We start from the raw sequence: 20,050 nt of genomic DNA on the forward strand, positions 1-20,050 counted from the left end.
ATAGCCATGTAGTGTATTCCTGACAATCCATATATAACCCTAGTCAGTACAAGTCAAGCTGTATTTCAAATGCATAAAGAGAAATGGCCGTTTGAAGGAAATCTATGGTAAATCTTTTCATTTCTACTTCTGACCAAAGGGGCTGCTGTCCTCTCCTTCTCCTTAATTCTGCATTTGGCTCAGTCCTGTTCCAAGAATCTTACTTGTCTAATAAATGTCCTGTTGATGAACAATCTATCTGGACCATGTCATGGCACTACAGGTGGGGAATTGCAGTAATCCTGGCAGTAAGATCTGGAAACAGCCCAAGTGCCCATTAGTAGGTGAGAAGATAAAAAAGACATGGTACATTTACACAGTGGAATTCTAGACAAGCGTAAAAAGGAACTATTACCCTTTGTGACAGCATGAAGGGAACTGCAGACTATTACGTCAAGTGCAATAAGCCAGTCAGAGAAAGACCAATACCATATGATTTCACTTCTATGTGGAATCTAATGAACAAAATAAATGGACAAACAAAATAGGAGCAGATATTGGGATTCAGAGAACAGAGAGATCTCAGAAGGGAGGGGAGAGGACAGAACTGGAGGAGACTAGCCAAAGAACAAGCAGGCGTATAACATGGCCACTGACAACAATATGCTGAGGGCCAGTTGGATATAGGGGCTGGGTAGAGGGGGCAGCTCAGGGAGGTAATAGGGACATCTGTAATAGCGTCAACAATTTTTAAAAAAGAATCCTGGCCTACTGGTCAGTTGTAGCAGAACCTGGGATCCTAGACTGTGCAGGGCTATGAAAAAGTCAAAGAAAAATACTGAAGAAGCTTGCTGGTTTCCTTACTGTTTTGGCCAGCACTCATATCTCAGGTTCTTCAAAAACTATGTAATAGGTAAGGATGGAATATTGAGGGGTAAGGAAGGAATATTGAGAGGAAGGGGCACTGCACCACTACTAGCTGCAACAATACTGGTGAATTGCTTGGCCAGTTAATGTACTGAGTCACAAATGATGAAGGTTGGACATGTTGAACTTCCAGATACTTCTCATGCATATTTCCTATCTCAGTGCTAGTTGTGAGTTTCTAGTAGAAAAGCAGAGAACTGTAATTCAGCCCACAATTAGAACAGTTGTGGGTCATCGTTTTAGTTGACACTTTTCCTACCCAGGACATCTGAAGTTAATTCCATAATTAGTAACACTAAGAGAAGATTCTCTTCTTCCACCTGTTTAGGGCATCTTTGATTTCCTTGTTCCTCAGGCTGTAGATCAATGGATTCATCATTGGGATTACAACAGTGTATAAGACTGATGCCAACTTGTTTTGGCTTCGGGAATCTTCAGAATTAGGGTACATATAAACAAAGATGCCTGAGCCAAAGAAGAGGGTCACTACAGTCAGGTGAGAAGCGCAGGTATTGAAGGCCTTGGACCTGCCTTCAGCAGAAGTGATCTTCAGAATGGTGGCAACAATATAACCATAGGATATTATAATAACCAGGACAGATGTGAGCCCAAAGAAAACTGTGAGCACAGAAATCATGACCTGGAAATAAAAGGTGTCAGAGCAGGATAGGATTAGCAGCTGGGGCAGGTCACAAAAGAAATGGTTGATGATGTTTGGCCCACAGAAATGCAGCTGAAGTAAGACACACAGTTGGATAGATGAGCCCAAGAATCCAGTGATGCAAGATCCTGCAACCATCTGCACACACAGTGTGGGGGACATAATGGCTGTGTAGACCAGGGGATTGCAAATGGCAACATATCGATCATAAGCCATGGCTGCCAGGAGACAGCATTCACTCAGACCCAGGCCAGAGAAGAAGAAGTATTGCATGGTGCACCCCATAAAGGAGATGAATGCATGGGTCTTGAAGAAGTCTGAGAGCATTCTGGGGGCAACAGTAGAAATATAGCAGATGTCCAGCAAGGACAGGTTACTGAGGAAAAAGTACATAGGTGTGTGCAGATGGGAGTCCATCCTGATGAGCGTGATGAGGCCCACATTCCAGGACACTGTCATCAGGTAGATCCCTAGGAATATCGAAAAGAGGACAATGGTGAGCTTTGGAAATTCAGAGAATCCCAAGAGAATGAACTTCGTAATCACGGTACTGTTCCTTCTTCCAGTCATTGCATTGATGATTCTAGGATCTGTAAGGAGAGAAGAGAGCGAATCTCTTTAAGTCATTTGCTAACTCAGTTTCTCTTGAAATAAACCACCTTCTACCCACACTGACCACAGAATCAAGGAAAATATTGACCCATTTTAGATTAACTAACCCTGATTAACTTGCATCTAAGTATCTAGAATTAACAGTTTTGTGCATCAAATTTCCCCCATATAAGAGGATAACTACACTTCTGATTATTAACCCACTAGGCTCTTAAAGTACAAAAGAATGTATATTATCATCTAGAACACCCTTCTCAAAAGATGCTTTGGGAATTTTAAGATATGGTCAATGGAGCTGTAACTCCTGTGTTTAGCTTAGTGACTAAGGTCTTAGATGTCATATAGCTGCTCTTGAATTGTGGCTCTGCTGTCTGTGAGCTCTTTGACTCTGAACAGCTTGTCTAAGATCTTTCTGACTGTTACTTTATCTTTAAAATTAAGATAATAATCATAGAACCTATTTCATAGGGTTTCTTTGAGGTTAAATTAGTCCCATGATGTGCAGTGCCTGCCATGCACATAGCATTATGGGAGGTGGTGTCAGTAGGAGGTATCGTTCTAATGCAATTGTGAAGTACTCTGGTGGTGTGTGAAACACTTTTAATGTTTCAATATTAAAGAGCTGGTCATGCAGGTACATGGTCAGACTACAGTGTGATTAAGTCATAGATCAATTACAAACAGGTAATTAAAACATCATAATTGGAAGTGAATGCCATATACTTCTAAACCATTCACAGTTCAGATAATAAAGTATAACAGAAATGATAAAATATTTGTAACTTAAATATAGTGAGACATACTATTTATCAAATTTTATGGATTTTTACATTGAAATGTAATTGACACATACACATTGTATAAGTTTAAGGTATACAATGTGTTCATTGATACTTTTATATATTGCAATATGTTCTCACCATAGGTTTAGCTAACACTTTTATCACACTATATGATTATCATTTCTTTATTTCTGGGAACACTTAACCAATCTTGTAGATTTAACTAAAATTTATGTGGAGAGATAACAGTTGTCTTAAATGCATATAAAAGATTAAAGAAAACACGTGATCCGATTGTAATTCTTAGACAGTTAGGAAAGAACAGATAGTTTCTAAATTACGTACGATTCCAAAATAATACAAAAAATCAAAGTTGATTCCTGATATATCTGAGGACACCAAGACAAAACAAAGAAAAACTAAAACAATGGAGAAGGAGATATAGCTCCAGATCCTGGAGATGTTCCTACCTGGAAGGTAGTAAGAGGATACTCTAAACAATTTTATGTCAATACATATTAAAAGATGAATAAAATGTACAAATTTCTAGGAAAATGTAAGTTGCCCAAACTGACTCAAGTAAGAATAAAAAATCTGGTTATTCTATAAACACTAAAAAAATTGAATCAGTAACAAAAATCTTCCTGTGAAGAACACTATAGGCCCAAAAGGCCTATTCAGCAAGTTGGACCAAGAGTTAAAGGAAAACAATAATTCTAGTCACACACAAAATTTTCAGAGTATGGAAATTTGGAATGATTTCCAACTATTTTTGTGGGAGTATAACTTAATACCAAAAAGGGAATAATAAAGGAATATTATAACCATACCCACTGAAGAACTTAATACTTAGAAATATTGTAAACATCTTAAATTTTGACAAACTGAACCTAAAACTATATAAAAATAATACAGCATTATGAACAAGTTGGGTTTTTTCCAGAAAAGCAAGGTTGATTTAACACTAGAAAAGCAACTAATGTAATTTGCCACATTAAGAAATTGAAGAAGGAAGCAATATAATCATCTAAATGCATAAAACTAAAAGATCAATTTATGATTCTTTATAAATAGCATAAAAGTCAAATATTTTAACTTCGTAAAAAATATTTTAGAACTAACCTGTTAATTACATCTTCAATGGTAAAATATTAAAAGAAATAACCTAAGGGTAAAAACAAGGAAAACACTTCTTTATTTCTAAACTAGTTTTAATAGTGTCAAAAAATGGGGAAAAACCCCTCACCATCACATAGTTTATCATTCTTTTCCTTAAAGATTGTAGTTAGTACATCAAAAATTAGAAAAAAAGACAAGAGATGTAGGTGAAGATAAAGAAAAGGGAACCTTTGTACACTGTCCGTGGGAATGTAAAATGGTGCGGCCACTATGGAAAAGAGTATGAAAGTTCCTCAAAAACTTAAAAGTACAACTACCACATGATCCAGAAATCCCTCCTCTGAATATATACCCAAAGAGAATGAAATCGGGACTTCAGAGAGATGCTTCTGCACTCCCATGTTCACTGCAGCATTGCTCACAATGACCAGGATTTAGAAGCAACCTAAACGTCCATCAGCAGATGAATGGAGACGGGAAATGTGGTATGCACATACAATGGTTTATCATTCAGTCATCGAAATAAAGGAAATTGTGCCATTTGAGACAACATCGATGAACCTGGAGAATACTATACTAAGTGAAATAAGTCCATCATAGAGGGACAAGTAGCATATGACTCCACAGATAGGAGGCATCTAAAGTAGCTGGACACATGGCAACAGAGGGTAGAATGGTGGGTGCCAGGGGTGGAGGCTAGAGAGCAATGAGGAGCTGCTGTTCAATGAGCATATAGTTCCAGTTATGCAAGATAGATGACCTCTAGAGACCTGCTGTACAACGTTGTGCCTATCGTTAACAATACTGTGTTGTTCACTTGAAAATGTATCAGGAGGGCACATCTCATATTAAGTGTTCTTGCTGCGGTAACAACTTTTTTATTTTAAAAATTAAAAAATGCTTAGATATAAGAATCCAGCTGTCTTCTATTAAGCAGACATTCATGAGATTTTCAAAACTCTAAAACAATGCTACTTTTTCTTGAAATATTTTTGTTTTGCAAAATAGAGTCATTGACTTGGTGTAGTTACCTTACTGAAAAGATTCTTTATGTTAATACATAATCAGTGAAGTAAATAAACAGTAGAGAACCTGTAAGTGATAACTGGCTAACATCTGTCGATATTGTTTGTTGATGAGAGTTACGCATACACATTAGCAAACATACACAGGGCTAAGTTACCACCACACAGCCATGCCCAGAATGGCTATGCCCAGAATGTCATTGAATAATTCATGAGTACTTGCATAGGAAATAGCAATTTCTAGAATTCTGTAGAGAGAGAGAAAATGAAAGATAGACAAAGCAGTGATGTGAGCCCCCTGCATTTTGCCTATTATCCTGCATCTGTTCAGGTTACACAAATTTATCCAAATGAACTCTTCAATGTCTTGCATCCCTATACTGTTGTAATATGGGGGCAGAGGATGGAATTCCCTGCATGTTTCTCTCTAGTCTTTCTGCAACTCACTCATCCTAACCTGAAAATTATCCCTGTAAAACAGAGCTTCTTAACCATGGCTGGACATTAGAATCACCTGGAGCACTAAAAAAAAACAAACCATGGATAAGTCTGCATCTCAAACCAATTAATACATCAGCATCTCTGGGGCTGGGAGCCAAGCCTTAGAATATTTAGTAAAAGTCCAAAGTGTGGTCACACTTCAGTGTGCATAAGAATCACCCTAAGGGCTCATTAATGCGCAGGTTGCTGGGCCCTACTTCTAAGAATTTCTGATATAATAGGTCTGGAGTGGAATCTGAGTTTGCATTTGTAACAGGTTCTCAGGGGATGCTGTTGCTGCTGGTCTCAACACTGCACTTGGAGAACTTTGCTCTGTAGAAAAATTGAGTTAAGTGAGGTTTCATTACTGTAGTATAAACAACTGTTTTTGAAAGTCAACAGACTGGTTGGATGTAGCTCACATATTCTAGAGGAGGAACACACTCTTGTGCTATTGAAGGAACACCGCAGTCTTTGACAGAACTTCAGATTAAGCTAATGCTTCTAAGGCATAATGTTATAATTTATTTCTATTAGCCCTTTAAACTATGTAGAACTGTGATGGATTTTCTTCATGTTGGAAGGAAATCACACTCATAGGGCTAAATGAGAATTTGAAGAGGTGGTTTCATTCATTGAAATAGCATTATCCCATTTGAGGGGAGGAGGAGTGTGTGTGTGTGTGTTTAAAAAGTCTTCTATCATAGAATGAGAAGCAGATTTTGAGTTTCTCTAGGCTACTACCTTCCATTAAAGTGGGAAAAAATAGTCAGTGAGTCTTGGGCATCACTATTTGTCCTTACGACTTCTGCTGAACCAGCCTCAGGGGCAACCGGATCCAGAAATCCTGAGACAATAAAAATTTTGTGAACTAAAGATGTGTCTTTAGTAAAGTTGATTTACTGTAGGCCTATCATGTAGAAAATGGTGCTGTGATTTGTAATGTTTATAGTGACATATTAGAAACAATTGCCCAATGTAAACTTCTTAAACTATCAAAGGAAAGGATGTCTTCTCATCTTTAATAGTTATTTTCTCTATCACTCCTTGAAATTAGGAAGGAAGGGAGGGAGGAAGGAGGGAAGACAGGAGGACAGAAGCAGGAAGAAGGAAAGAAGTCCATATTTAAAATTCAAAGACAAAATAACCCACTTACAAAGTCAGGGCATGCAGAACAACAATGAGGAACACTTAGTTCGTCAAGTCTTAAAGTTTGTCATATTTCAGGATTCGGTAGAGGATGGGCTAGTTCACTTGCATGTTGTACCATTTAATTTCTAACTATACCCTTACATGAATTTAGTCAGATACAAGCAGTTAACACATGTGAATTAATTGTTGAATTTTACTGAAATCCTGAGGCAAAATGACATGAGTTATGACATGATTGTACCATTGAAAGGTTTGTATCTGACATGCTTTATTTTTTAATTTAATTGTTTATTCTGTTACAATTGTCTCAATTTTTCCCCTTTGCCCCCTCCTCCCAGCCCACTCCTGTGGCCCACAGTCAGTCCCCTCTCTCTTGTCCATGTCCAGGAGTCATTCATACCTGTTCTTTTACTATTGTCTTCCCCTTCCTTCCACTGTTCCCCCTTCCCTCCTCCCTCCTCCAGCTGTCAGTCTGTTCCATGTTCCCATGTCTCTGGTTCTGTTTTTCTCATTAGTGTGTATTGTTCATTAGAAACCAGTTATAAGCGAGATCATATGATATTTGTGCATCTGACAGGCTTTAGACAACTATAAGTTTTGGGATTCTGTCTCATAAATATCTACTCTTTCGTTTATATGTTTTAATAATAGTAATAAATATTTATTGAGCACTTACTGTCTACTCATTTTTTCTAAAACGTACTTAATCCATTTAATCCTCACAACAACCCAATGACAACACAAGCTACCAAAGTTATGGAATTTTCCCAGGCTTCCGGTGCTAATGAGTGACCTACCTGGGAACCCACTCAGGTAGACTGGCTCTAGAGCTGGGCATTTAGCAATCACTCCATCCTGCAAATTTACATTAAAAGTTTTTTCCCTTTCATCTTTATTTTCCTAGTCATTAGCATTGTAGTATTTAATTAAATTTATAGATTGTTAAAGATTGCAGGTTATTTTTGAAGAATAAATAAAAAAAGAATAAAACTAGGTCAGGGCAAAGGTTACATTGGCTCAGAATCAGTTGTAGCTAATGTATGTCACACTTTTTGTCACCTATTACAATGACCAATAGTCCCTAGGTCTGCAATGATGGCCGTCAAAGACAAGTTTTAAAATTTCAGAAAGCTACTAAAATTGTATATTTATGCAAAATAAGACCATCAAATTGCTTGGGAGTAATATTACATCAACTACCTCTGGCTACTCTATTTCAGACTAAACAAAAGTTTCAACTATCTCTGATGAACATACATGGGAAAGTAAATGAATTGCTGAGAAGCAGAGCATTTTGACTCCACCATTTACCGACTTCATGATTTTTGGCAAATGACCTCATCTCTGTGTGACCCATTTCTTCATCTGTAAGGGAAGAATGATCAGCACTTCATAGGATTTGTGTGAAAACCTATTTAAGTATGGTATGTAAAGTAGGTAATACAGTGCTAATCATGTAGTAAGCCATCAAAATGAGAATTGTTATATTAATAATGAACAATAATGATTGTATCATAAAGGTACTTCACTAACTACAGGTCTCTTACAAAAAATGGATTATTTGGTGGTAAAAATTTGTGATTCCTTGGCCCAATTGGTGAGCTGTCAGCAAACACTGATGCCCTCCAATAATTTGGTTCCTATTAAAATTCAAATAATCCTATTGGGATAGGGGAGAAGGAATATGGTTATTGGGAAAACTTAAAATAGTCATTGAACCTGAATGCATGTCTCTGAGTTAAGGGAGTGGGAAAACAGGGTTGTGAGAAGGCAGAAAGACAAATTGAAGAAAGAAAGCTATTTCTATTTTACCCACCCAGGTTTTCTTCTAGATATTCTGACAGGTATGTATTGTCGAAATCTGGCAGGTGCTGCCACATGTCTGCCTTTTGCTGCGTCTGAATCTTGACCAAACTCTGGTGTCCAGATGAGCATACAGTTTTTCCAGGAATTAGAGCATATGGACATCATATAAGCATTCAGGATGAAGACGTTTACGTCCCCTAGGCTCTGTGTCTTTGGCCATGCCTTCTACTAACCACTGCTACATGAGAAGTACTTCCAACTGAAGATTCTCTTAAATGTCTCCTTAGGGTCCATTGTGCAGAGAGATGAGGCAATTAACAGAAAGCACTGTTTTCAGTTAATTACTCTCTAGAGTGATGGATGGAAAAAACAAATGGAGAAATGCTCCCAGATGATTCCTTTTCTCCACACTCTCATGTGCTCTCCATGACCTACTTGAATCCAGTTTCAACTTCCCTTTCTAGACTTTTCAGAATCACGACATCTGGGAAGGACTCTCACCACGGAGTGACCATATCATTCTTTCTCTAAACTGGGCAATTTTGGTCATGAGAAGGAGACTTATTAACGACCATGTCAGGAGAATAAGTAGGATTGTCCTAAGCAAACCAGGCTTCATGGTAACCCAAAATTTGAGGTCTTTATTAGAACAGTCATTCACTGTGGTTTTGCTGACTATGTGCTCAGGCTCTGGATAGAACTACTTGGGTTGAATTCTGACTTAATAACCTTTACTTCATCTCGTTGTGCCTTGGTTACTTAGTAAAATGGAGGGTATAGATACCACAACTACCTAAAAGGGTGATAGTTAACCTAAATGAAATAATACCTGTCCAGTGCTTGGAAGCACTTATTATTACTAATATTGTCATTATTGTAACTTCTCCATTTTTCTGTTCATATTTTTACAAAGCTGGGGTCATATTGATATCTTCTCCAATTGGGATTGAATCTTTGAGAGGTTCCTAATACTCTCTTAATAATGTCTTTGTGGTTCTTCCTGGTTTGGAAACATGTGAGATAAACAAGTTTTCCACACACCCAATATGTGATGGAACGTGGACAGGATAATGGGAATAAACACAGCTATTTAGAAAGTGAGAAAAGAGAAGACATATAATGCATGAAGATGAAAGCAAGGACGTCAGAACCATGAGGCAAGCTGAGCTCAGATTCCAGGGATACAGGAGAGAGAATCCAACTCTAGCTTGTGAAGTAGAAAAGAACTGGGGATAGGGTGAGGACAATAAGTGACTCAAATATCCACCTGAGGCCAAGAGTGAGAACTGACCAATAAAGCAGATATGCCATCAACGTTTCTAGGGCAAGCATCTCTTTCTTGACTGTTCCTTAAACCAGGTGGTCCCACCCAGTCACTAGGAGGTTGAGGCATGAAAATTAACCTGATGACACTCCATTCCCTAGGTCTTCTCACTTGGACTCTGCAGCATTTTTATCAGCTGAGTTTGCCTCCTATTTCTGGCCCCAGGGGACATTATGATTCCAGATGTGGGAGCCTTGGCTCTTCTGAGACATGGCTTCCAGGTGCCTTATGGCTCTCCTGGATCTGAGTAATCATTGCTAAACCCAGCTCAGTTAGGCTTCTCAAGTTTTAATCCAAAATCAACTTTCCTGGTCAGTATCAACCCTTGAATTTGTATGAATCCATGGCAAGGAAAACATGAATTTCATTCTGAATGGTGAATGTATTGACACGAATAGTGTGATATTGTAAAAATTTCTCCATTGAATGCTTGTGGTCCTGGGGCCACCACCTAGGTTGTTCAAGGCACAGTCTCCTGAACCCGCCATCTGGTGCCGTAAGGCTAAGGAACGTTATGAAAAAGCACGTCTATTTTCTGTTGCAGATGACCCAAATTAAAACCCTGTTGATCCATGACAAGGGAAGGGAAGAAAACAAACTGCTGTTGAACCTAATTGTATAGGAGACATGTACATTGGGGGTCTTACTTGAAATAGCTCCTTTCATTTATTATTCAGAGTCTGTGAATCACTTATTATTGTATTATGCCTATTTACATATAGCAAAACTTAAGACTTCTTAACTCAAGGAACTAAAGGACACATAAAATACATCTGCTTCTTCCTCTCCTTGAGTTTTTCAATGCATCTTTGATCTCCTTGTTTTGCAAACTATATATGATAGGGTTCAGCATGGGAATCACGGCTCCATAGAGCATGGATACCACCTTATCTCGGGCCCATGTGTATCCAGCACTAGAATGAAGGTATGAGAAGAGACCAGAGCCATAAAAGAGAATCACTCTGGTCAGATGAGAAGCACAGGTGTTCAAAGCCTTCATCTGCCCTTGGGTTGAATGGATCTTCATAATAGCAGTAATGATGTAGCCATAAGAAACCAGAACAGCAAGAGCTGATGTCCCACCAACTGCACACACAACAAGAAAGTTTACTACCTGGCTGAGGAAGGTACTAGAACAAGACAAGACCAGCAGGGCTGGCAGGTTGCAGAAAAAGTGGTTCATGACTCGTGGCCCACAGAAATAGAGCTGGAATATGGAAGTGGTTTGGACCATTCCCGTGAGACATCCACCAGCATACGCTTTAATGGCCATTGCCACACAGAGGGTGGGGGACATGATGCTGGTGTAGAGCAGAGGGTCAGAGATGGCAGCATACTGGTCGTATGCCATGGCTGCCAGGAGACAGCACTCAGTGCCTCCCATCCCAATGAAGAAGAAAAACTGAGCAGCACAACTCACAAAGGAGATGGTCTTCTGGTCTTTGAAAAAGTCACAGAGCATCTTAGGAGTCACAGAGGAGGTGTATGAGATATCGACAAAGGACAAGTTACCAACGAAGAAATCCATGGGGGAGTGGAGTTGCGGCTCCATCCTGATCAGGACAATAAGACCCAGGTTCCAAGCCAGTGTCATGAAATAGATCCCTAGGCACAGCACAAAGAGGAAAATCTGCAGCTCTGGACGTTCTGAAAATCCCAAGAGGATGAAATTGGTCATCATGCTGATATTCCTTCCCATCGCCTTGTGTCCTCTTTCTGCTGCCTTAAAAGTCCCAAAGAGGGATTCCTGTGGTCAGGGAGATCCAGGTGAGGAAACCATTTCATTGTGTCATGGAATCATAAACTCCCCAAGTCAGAATAGACTGGGAGGCAAAGGTCCTACCTCTATCTGACACAGTATTCCCCTGTAACACATTCATCGGGCCTTTCACAGGGTTCATAATCACTATTTCTTGCATTTTTTAATGGAAAAGTGACATTCCCCAGAATAGCCTGACATTTTTGTATTATCTGTGTCATCACCTTCACTGTCAATGTCACCACTTTACCAAAGGAAGTTATTAATAGAACCTGGACTACATACCCCATTTTTTCAGTTGTTCCAAGTGTTGCAATTTACTTACTGAGCCACTTGGATTTATCCTAGATACTCTGTGTCTGGTTTGTTTTTTTTTTTAAGGAAAATAAATATGTCAAGAATTTAAATGCCCAGTGAGGCAATTTTGTTTTTCTTATCATCATAGTTTGTTCTGTATGGTATCAAGGAGTTCTTTTTTTTTTAAAACAGTAGAGCGAAACACTTAGAGGTGTGAAAAACTAACTAGAATTCCCTTTAAAGATTAGACAAAGGAGTAAAAAACTTTAAAGACTGTGAAATGCTAATGTTCATTTTGCACAAACACGATCAAATTGTCAAACACATGGCACCATGTGCTTTTGGAGCTAAATGCAGATGGTGTAGAAAGTAATAAAACATTACTATTTAGTTCAATATATCCCTCATACTGCATCGGGCAGACAGCAAACAAACAAATCACAGCACAGTGGGATGGGGCTCCCTGGATCCAGGATGTAGCAGGTGGAGACTCCCGAGAGGAAGAGGGGTCAAACCATGAATAAGAGGTTACCAGAATGAAAATCTGGTGTGCGAGGAAGTTGGTAGGTGGTTGTTTCAGAGAGGTTCACATTAAAGATGTAAAAGTCTCGAGAGAGCATAGGGTTTGAGGAACCTTAGACACGTCAGGGAGGTGGGAGCCCAGGAGTATTAAGAGATGATAACAGAAGTCTGGTTTTGAGAGACACTGGGAGGTGGACAGATTGAGGAAGAGCTCCAAAAGCAAAGATGGGAGGATGTCTGTTTACTTGTTTCACATGTATACAATCACATATACTGTGTATGTAATTTTGTATACTCTGTGGATAACTGCACATGCTGCATATATAATTGCATATATCTGTGTGCACATTATATTTAATGTCTACCTTCTCTCCACTTTTAGACCTTAGTCCCCCTTAACCCTGCCCTGTCCTTTTGATAATACCACCTTCTACCAGTGTGTATAATTAATTGGTTTGTTGATTATCGATTGTCTGTCTCCCTCCACTACAATGCATTAAGTTTAATGAAGACCAGGATTTGTAGGAATTTTTGTCTCCTTTTATTAAAGTATCCCAAGCACCTCAACCAGTGTCTGGCACATACTAGGTGCTCAATAAATATTTGTTGAATTAATATTATTATGTTAAAGAGTTTGACACTTCTTCTATGGACAAGAAAAGTTTTGTTTTTGTTTGCTTTTCATATTTTACCTGCATCTTTGTAAACAGGGAACTAGGTGTCGAAGATGGGTTTAACAATATAACAAAGAGCAAAGTAGAAGTGTAAAGCTGTGAAAGGATCGATGGGAGTGCAAGAGACGGACTAGGAAGCTCAGGAAGTTGCTTCAAAAGCCAGGAAGAAAGCCTGTGATGATTTGCAGTGAGACAGGTCGATTTTACAAAAGTGCTCTCTTGAGATGTGACAGCACCAGTCATTCTGACGAGAAACTGTACACGGCCAGATGGTTACCCCAGGCCCCACACCTTTGTTTTTCATATTTACAGTTACCATCGGATGTGTATTTTAGGAAGACTTATCATAATTCTTTTCTCTTTCAACCCCAAGAATCTATCATATCTACTCTACTACATTTTAAGAATATGATAAAAGCTGAAAACTATTTATTTTATATGATTATTTTATGTCATTCTTTCCATTTGTTAATAGCAGGACATTTTCAAAAACAAAATTTTTTGCAAAATTGCAGGATATCAAGTGAAGTCCACTCCCCTCTGGGTAAAACAAAGCTGTAGGGAGAGATAATGTAGGTTATTTTGACCTAAATTATATGGAGATAAATATAAAGTATGTCATATACTCTGTATTTCTATGTATATAGAAGTAGAAGATATAGAAGTCATGTAAATGGACATAGAGTATATGAGTATGATATAGGTGTGTGTTAGTTTGCATGGTCTGAGAAGCACCACCAGGAGCTTTTACAGCGTTTTTGGGGTTGGCAGCATTTTCACATCCTTTTCCCATCTGGGGTCACCCAGCGCAGGGCTTTGACGTTGGACAGAGCTAGTCTCTCATCTGTGCACCAGCACTCACTAGCTGTGGGGCCTGGGTCAAGCCGCCACATCACTCTTAAATCCACCTCCACTGCAAAACTAGAGGCAATACCAGGACTATCTCATAGACGGTGGGAATTAAATAACTCACATGACGTTTTGAAGAGAGAAAAATAATATTTATTACTTAACAAGTAATCAGGACTGCTAAGATTTGACCCCAGGTTTCTTCATCCCCAGTCCAAGGTCTGCTCTCCACTGCACTGGCTGCCTAAACCCAGGTGCCTGTACTTGTATGTCATAATAATGGCTGCAGTGACAAAATGTCCCTTACTTATGCTATTCCCAATATTTATAAAACATGTTGGCTTATTTCATAACATTTATCACTTTGTATTTACCTTTGCCTGCAAACTTGTTTTGTCTGTATTCTCAACCGTAGAGTCTGGGAAAGCATTATAACCTCAGTGCCTTGCATGGGGTCTGGTACATTGTAAACATTACATGATATTTTCTGAATAAGTTCAGTTTACAACAATTCCAAAAGATAGGCACTTCAGACCAGAAGCTCACTGAGATTTGACAACCCAAAGAGTTACAGGGTGACAGAGCCAAAATTTACATAACCCTCAACTCTTTGATTCCAGAGCCCATTCTCTTTCTTGAATGCCATAAAAGAGTGTGGCCAGGGGGCTAGGAAGTCCAGAAGACCATGTTATAGGTGTGACTGCAGGTATGACCTTTTCCCCATCCCAATGGACTGGACAAGATTGGAAGCTGAATGCTTAAAATCATTGTGAAAACAATAAAATAAATAAAAATAAAACCATTGTAAAGAGTCTTCTTCTCCTTTACCTGGTCAGGTTTATTTACATTTTAACAAAGCTATAGACCAAGATAAAAAGGAATGATGTTCTAATGTGCTAATTCTCAAATGAATGGCATATTTGAAGTACAGGGGATAATTGCAGTTCAGATGACTTTGTGGGTATGATGAAGAAAATCTAGAAAGACTAGTCTGTAGGGGAAAAGATGTGTTTTCTGCTTGCATCCATTCCTTCTTATGTGTTACAGTGCTACCCATATCATAGGTGCCCAGTGACTATTTGTTGACTGGTTAAGTATAGGGTTATAAAATACTTACTATATAGACACTGTAGGTTTGCCTTAACCCCAACACCACTGAACTGGTCCTATTTTAAATACTGCACGGATGTCCAGAAAATTCTGGGAATATACATAAAATAATAGGATACCAGAGGTAAAAGCCAGTTAACATAGACTTTCTCCTCTATTGACAATAAAAGTAAAGCCAAAAGAGAGAGAGAGTGGATGTCCGAAGACTTGGTTGGGACAAGAGGTGAAACCAGGACCTGAATCTCATTCTCCAGAAGAAGCTCCTTCTGCTTTACCCTATTCTAAAACTTGGGGTCTCTGTGGTAACTAGATAGGATCTAAGGAAAATAGATCATTTTTTAAAAAATTGCAGATACTCATACATGCACACATTGATGAGTCTGGAATAGCATAAAAAGCAAAAGCCTGAAAGCTAAAAAAGAAAATGCTGATTTAATTCCTGTCCCCCCTACTTTTTTGCTATATGACCTTGGGTAAAATTCTTTGCCCTTCTGAATCTTAATCTTCAAATCTCCTGTCTATACAATAGATTAGCTTAGGTCAGTGCTTTTTGGTCCACATTCCTTCCTTCTTTCTTTCCATTTGTAAATAGCAGAACATTTTTAAAAACAAAATCTCTTGCAGAATTCCAAATTATCAGCTGAAGTCCAGCTCCTCTGGTTAAAATCAAGCAGTCAGAAGACAGGAAGTCGACACCAGGCCTACTCCACCTTCCCCTCCTTGGAAAGTTTTTCTAAGTCACCCATTCTGTGACTCTAGAATTCACCAGCAACCACTCCTGAGGATGGGCAAAGGGCACACTCACCTACAACTCCTTAAACTCTGGGTTTCATCAGATGTCTAATACTAGAAGCTGGGAGCAAAATCCTTCTCTTCTGGCACCTAGAGCCATTGTGTTTGCCAAAGAGATACATAAAATTTAAATGTAGTGACTTTAAATTGGCCGCCAAGGGAAGCACTTGATGGGCTTTTAAAGGAAGGCCAACTCTCTCCTAGGTGACTTTGGATCTCTCTAGGTTTGGGGCTATGACATGTCCCAGGGAGCATGGACTGGCAGTTTGGCTCGATACCTGGGCTGGGCGGTAAAGAGGATGCCAACTTTGGTTGGGTACAATTGAGTTCCATTGGCCCTGCTTCCACTATATTCTTAGTCCTTGATCTGGTTCCAGTAAGATATCCCCAGAGACAGTGAAAGCCAAGAGTGGCCTTTGGCCTCAAAGTATGTAATCATTTCATCAACAGCAATTACCTTTGTAAAGCACTGGATATTTTACAGAATCTCTTCACTGTAGAAATATCTTTTGCATGACTTCAAGACTTGGAACTATGACTAAATGGGTGAAAGAAGGAAGGAGAAAGGAGGGAGGTAGGAGGGGGAGTGAGGAAGAGACTGTAGGAAAACAATAGAACAGTCTAAAAGTAGAAAAAAATAGTCTAGAAAAGAATAAGTTCTCCATCACTGGACTAAATAAGTAGAAGATAGTACACTCAACAGTGATGATCTCCCCTACATGTGGAACCTATAAAACAAAACAAAACAGAACAAAACCCCTCAAACTCATAGAAACAGAGAACAGATTGGTGGTTGCCAGAGGTAGGGAGGAGGGTGGAGGGTAGGGGAAATGGATGAAGTGGGTCACTAGGTACAAACTTGCAGTTATAAGGTAAATAAGTCCTGGGATATAATGTACAGCATGGTAACCATAGTTAATGATAATGTATCGTTATTTGAAAGTGGCAAAGAAAACACATCTTAAAAATTCTTATCACAGGAAATAGTTGTAACTGTATGAGATGATGGATGTTAACTAAACCTACTGTGGGGTTCATTTCACAATACATACATATATCAAATCGTTATGTTGTGTCCCTTAAAGTAATACAATGTTATATGTCATCTATAGCTCAACAAAACTGGACAAATAGAAGAAATAGACTAGGGTAGGGGAGAATAATGGGAGGGGCAAATGGGGACAAGTGTAATTGAACAACATTTAAAAAATGTTTCTATTGACCACAGATAATGTGGTCAATAGAAATAAAAGATGAAAGCAGATGCTTTAAAAAGGAAGATTAGACTATCAAAAAGAGAGTGTGAACTAGTGGACCTTATCGGTTCCTTAAAATTCTCAGATTCTATGATTCTGTGAAATAAAGACAAAGAGAAGAGACAGGTGAGCACTACATTTTTGGTAGTGTGGATGGGGCCTTCATACACCTGATCTCATAATATTGCTCAGAGAAGTTCCCAAAAGAAAGTATTCTTAAACACACTTTTAGTAGAGAAAAATGGAATTTCTGAGAGGTGTCTGTCAGAATGATCACGACAAGAACAGAGTTCAATTCAGGCCTTCCAGAATCCAAAGTCCATGCTCAGCCCTCTACACCCCACTGCCACCCACAAGGACATAACAAATGGGTGTCAATGGGGGAAGGAGGAATATAGCTGATAGACCTCACTTTTCCAAAGATCAATGTGCAGGGAGTTTTAAAAAATAATCCTTTGCTGTTTGACTAGGGACAGATGTCCCTCATGCACAGGTTTGTTTATGATTTATCAAATATCCACCTTGGAAAGGCTTGAGCTCTATTTGTGTGTCTTAGGGAGGGACACACAAGGAACAGAGGGAAGTGGGCATTGTGCAAACCCACAGGACACTGTGATTTCTTTCAAGGGTTTGAGAAAGATGGCAGCCACACCCTGTTGATGTTGGCAGCCCTTCAACTTGCCTCCAAATGGGAAATATCTGTATTTTCCCTTCTGGGCTCCCAAACCCCTCCTACCAGGGCCATAACCTCTTCCTCCGGGTTCCCAGCTCTTGGCCTTATGCCTACATCCTTGGGTCTCTCCAAGGTCTGATATACAAGAAAGGATCACTATAGCCAGTGAGGTGGTTTGTATGTGATTAACTTCTGCTAGATTAAAAATAATAATAACAAAAACAAAACAAACCTCTTCTTTCTTACTCCTTATTGCAGGATGAAGAATGTAAGGACAGAATGCTACGAGATCGTGATGTTTTCTTTAATTCCTACCCCTCTCCTTCCTTCACTCCATTCCTTCCTTCTCCCCAAAGCAAAATCTCAGAAAAGACTCTTTTCCTTTCACATTTGCAGAATATAAACATCATCAGGAGAACCAATGAGGCCGCGTGACATCTCCACCCCAACACCTTTTTGTCACGCAGTTTTAACATAATAGTTCATGATCTTCCAAAATCTTCTAACGGGTCTTTCTGCCTTCAGACTCCCTTCAGTACAACTCCCCCTCCTTTACATGCAGGTGGAGCTCCCTAAAGCACAGATCCAGTCATGTTGTTGTTGTCTTGAGAATAGTCATTAGTTTGTCATGGTTCACTAATAGCCTGATGGCTTCCAAATTCCTTATCCTGATCCTCAAAGCACCACCCAGTGCTGCTTGTAAACATGGCATGGAACTCAAAAAGGACAAAAAGAAAAAAAGAACAAAAGGACATTGGATGTGTCAAGAAGGAAGGAAAGTGAAATCTTCCCAGCAAAGTTTCAATAGTTCATCCCAGATGGGGTATCTGCAGTGGTGTTCAGCGGGAGACAGGAGAAAGTGAGATGCCAGTTTAGCAGTGAAAGAAAAGAAGGAAATGGAAACATAGGGACAGCATCTGGAGATATCAGGTGAAAGAATTCTCAAGACTTGGGAAACTGGAACAGGTGTGGAGGCTGAAGGAAAGACCACACAGAGATGCTCTGAAGCAGAGGTTCTCAGCCAAGGCTGCCCACCAGAGTGCAACCAGTCATTGGCACAACCAGAGTTTAAGCCTGTGCCTCTAATCTCCAGGGACAAGGGAAGGGTGTGTGAGAACACAGAGGCAAGCAGTAATGGGAAAAACAAAGAACCCAGAATCAGGAAAGGAGGGGCTGAAATGAGAGGAGGTGGCATAGAGGGCAAAAGTATAGGACTTCATACTTTTGCTTAAAGCTAGTCTTCTTTTTCTTTGCCCAGGGTTGTTTTTACCTAATTGCAAATGACATAGAAGTGTATTCATGAGAACCAAGATGGCGGCGTAGGTAGACACACTGCGCCTCCTCGTATAACCAGAATTGACAGAAAATCGAATGGCAAGGAAGTCGGACACCAAGGAAATAAAAAATAAACATTCATCCAGACCGGTAGGAGGGGCGGAGACGGGCAGCCGGGGCAGAGAGGATTCGCGTTGCTGTGGTGGGATGAACGGGGCAGGCAGTCTGACCACTACAGACCCTGTGGACCCACATTCACGCACAGATAAACCAAGAGGGCCAGACTCAGAGTGGCGGAGAACAGGGCAGGCAGAGCGGTGGGTAGCACCCCGCAAGATAAACCGGGACAAACTGAGGGGAGCGAAGTAGACCACATGACCCAGGGCTCCAGCATGGGGAAATAAGGCCTCAAATCTCTGAACCCCTCACACTCGTGGGGGTTGGGGCAGCAGCAGGAGAGACTCCCAGCCTCACAGGAGAGGTCGTAGGAGAGACCCACAGGGGCCTAGGGCGTGCACAAGCCCACCCACTCGGGAACCAGCACCATAGGGTCCCAGTTTGATTGTGGGTAGCAGAGTGAAAGATTGAAATCGGGAGGAGAGTGAAGCGGGCGCCATTGCTCCCTCTTGGCCCCTCCCCCACCTACAGCATCACTGCACAGCGACCAGTGTTACCCCAACCCATGAACACCTAAGGCTCCACCCCTTTAAGTAACAGACGTGCCAAGACAAAAAAAAAAAAATGGCCCAAATGACAGAACACTTCAAAGCTCCAGAAAAAATACAACTAAGTGAGGAAGAGATAGCCAAACTATCGGATGCACAGTTCAAAACACTGGTTATCAAGATGCTCACAGAATTGGTTGAATCTGTTGGAAAAGTAGATGAAAAAATGAAGCCTATGCTAAGAGAAACAAAGGACAATGTACAGGGAACAAATAGTGAGGCGAAGGAAACTGGGACTCAAATCAATGGTG

At 39.9% G+C, this 20,050-nt stretch overlaps 2 protein-coding genes across 3 annotated transcripts; both read right to left on the minus strand.

The window, feature by feature from the left end:
• Window positions 1–8,763, minus strand: LOC128780984 (olfactory receptor 5AN6). Of its 2 annotated transcripts, none has more exons than XM_053924910.1 (2): window positions 8,554–8,763; window positions 1–2,037 (listed from the first exon to the last, which is right to left on the minus strand). In XM_053924910.1, exons 1-2 carry the CDS (start codon window positions 8,615–8,617, stop codon window positions 1,202–1,204), a joined length of 900 nt encoding a protein of 299 aa, XP_053780885.1. In that variant the 5' UTR covers window positions 8,618–8,763; the 3' UTR covers window positions 1–1,201. The 2 variants fall into 2 exon arrangements, with proteins under 2 accessions (XP_053780885.1, XP_053780884.1); XM_053924909.1 differs by having other exon boundaries at window positions 1–2,157.
• Window positions 8,764–10,618: 1,855 nt separating this feature from the next.
• LOC128780826 (olfactory receptor 5A1-like) lies at window positions 10,619–11,545 on the minus strand. The gene has a single exon (XM_053923850.2). It carries the CDS (start codon window positions 11,543–11,545, stop codon window positions 10,619–10,621), a length of 927 nt encoding a protein of 308 aa, XP_053779825.2.
• Between the last annotated feature and the right edge of the window lie 8,505 nt (window positions 11,546–20,050).

The sequence above is a fragment of the Desmodus rotundus genome, chromosome 5 (genome assembly GCF_022682495.2).
Source record: "Desmodus rotundus isolate HL8 chromosome 5, HLdesRot8A.1, whole genome shotgun sequence".
Classification (NCBI taxonomy): Eukaryota; Metazoa; Chordata; class Mammalia; order Chiroptera; family Phyllostomidae; genus Desmodus; species Desmodus rotundus.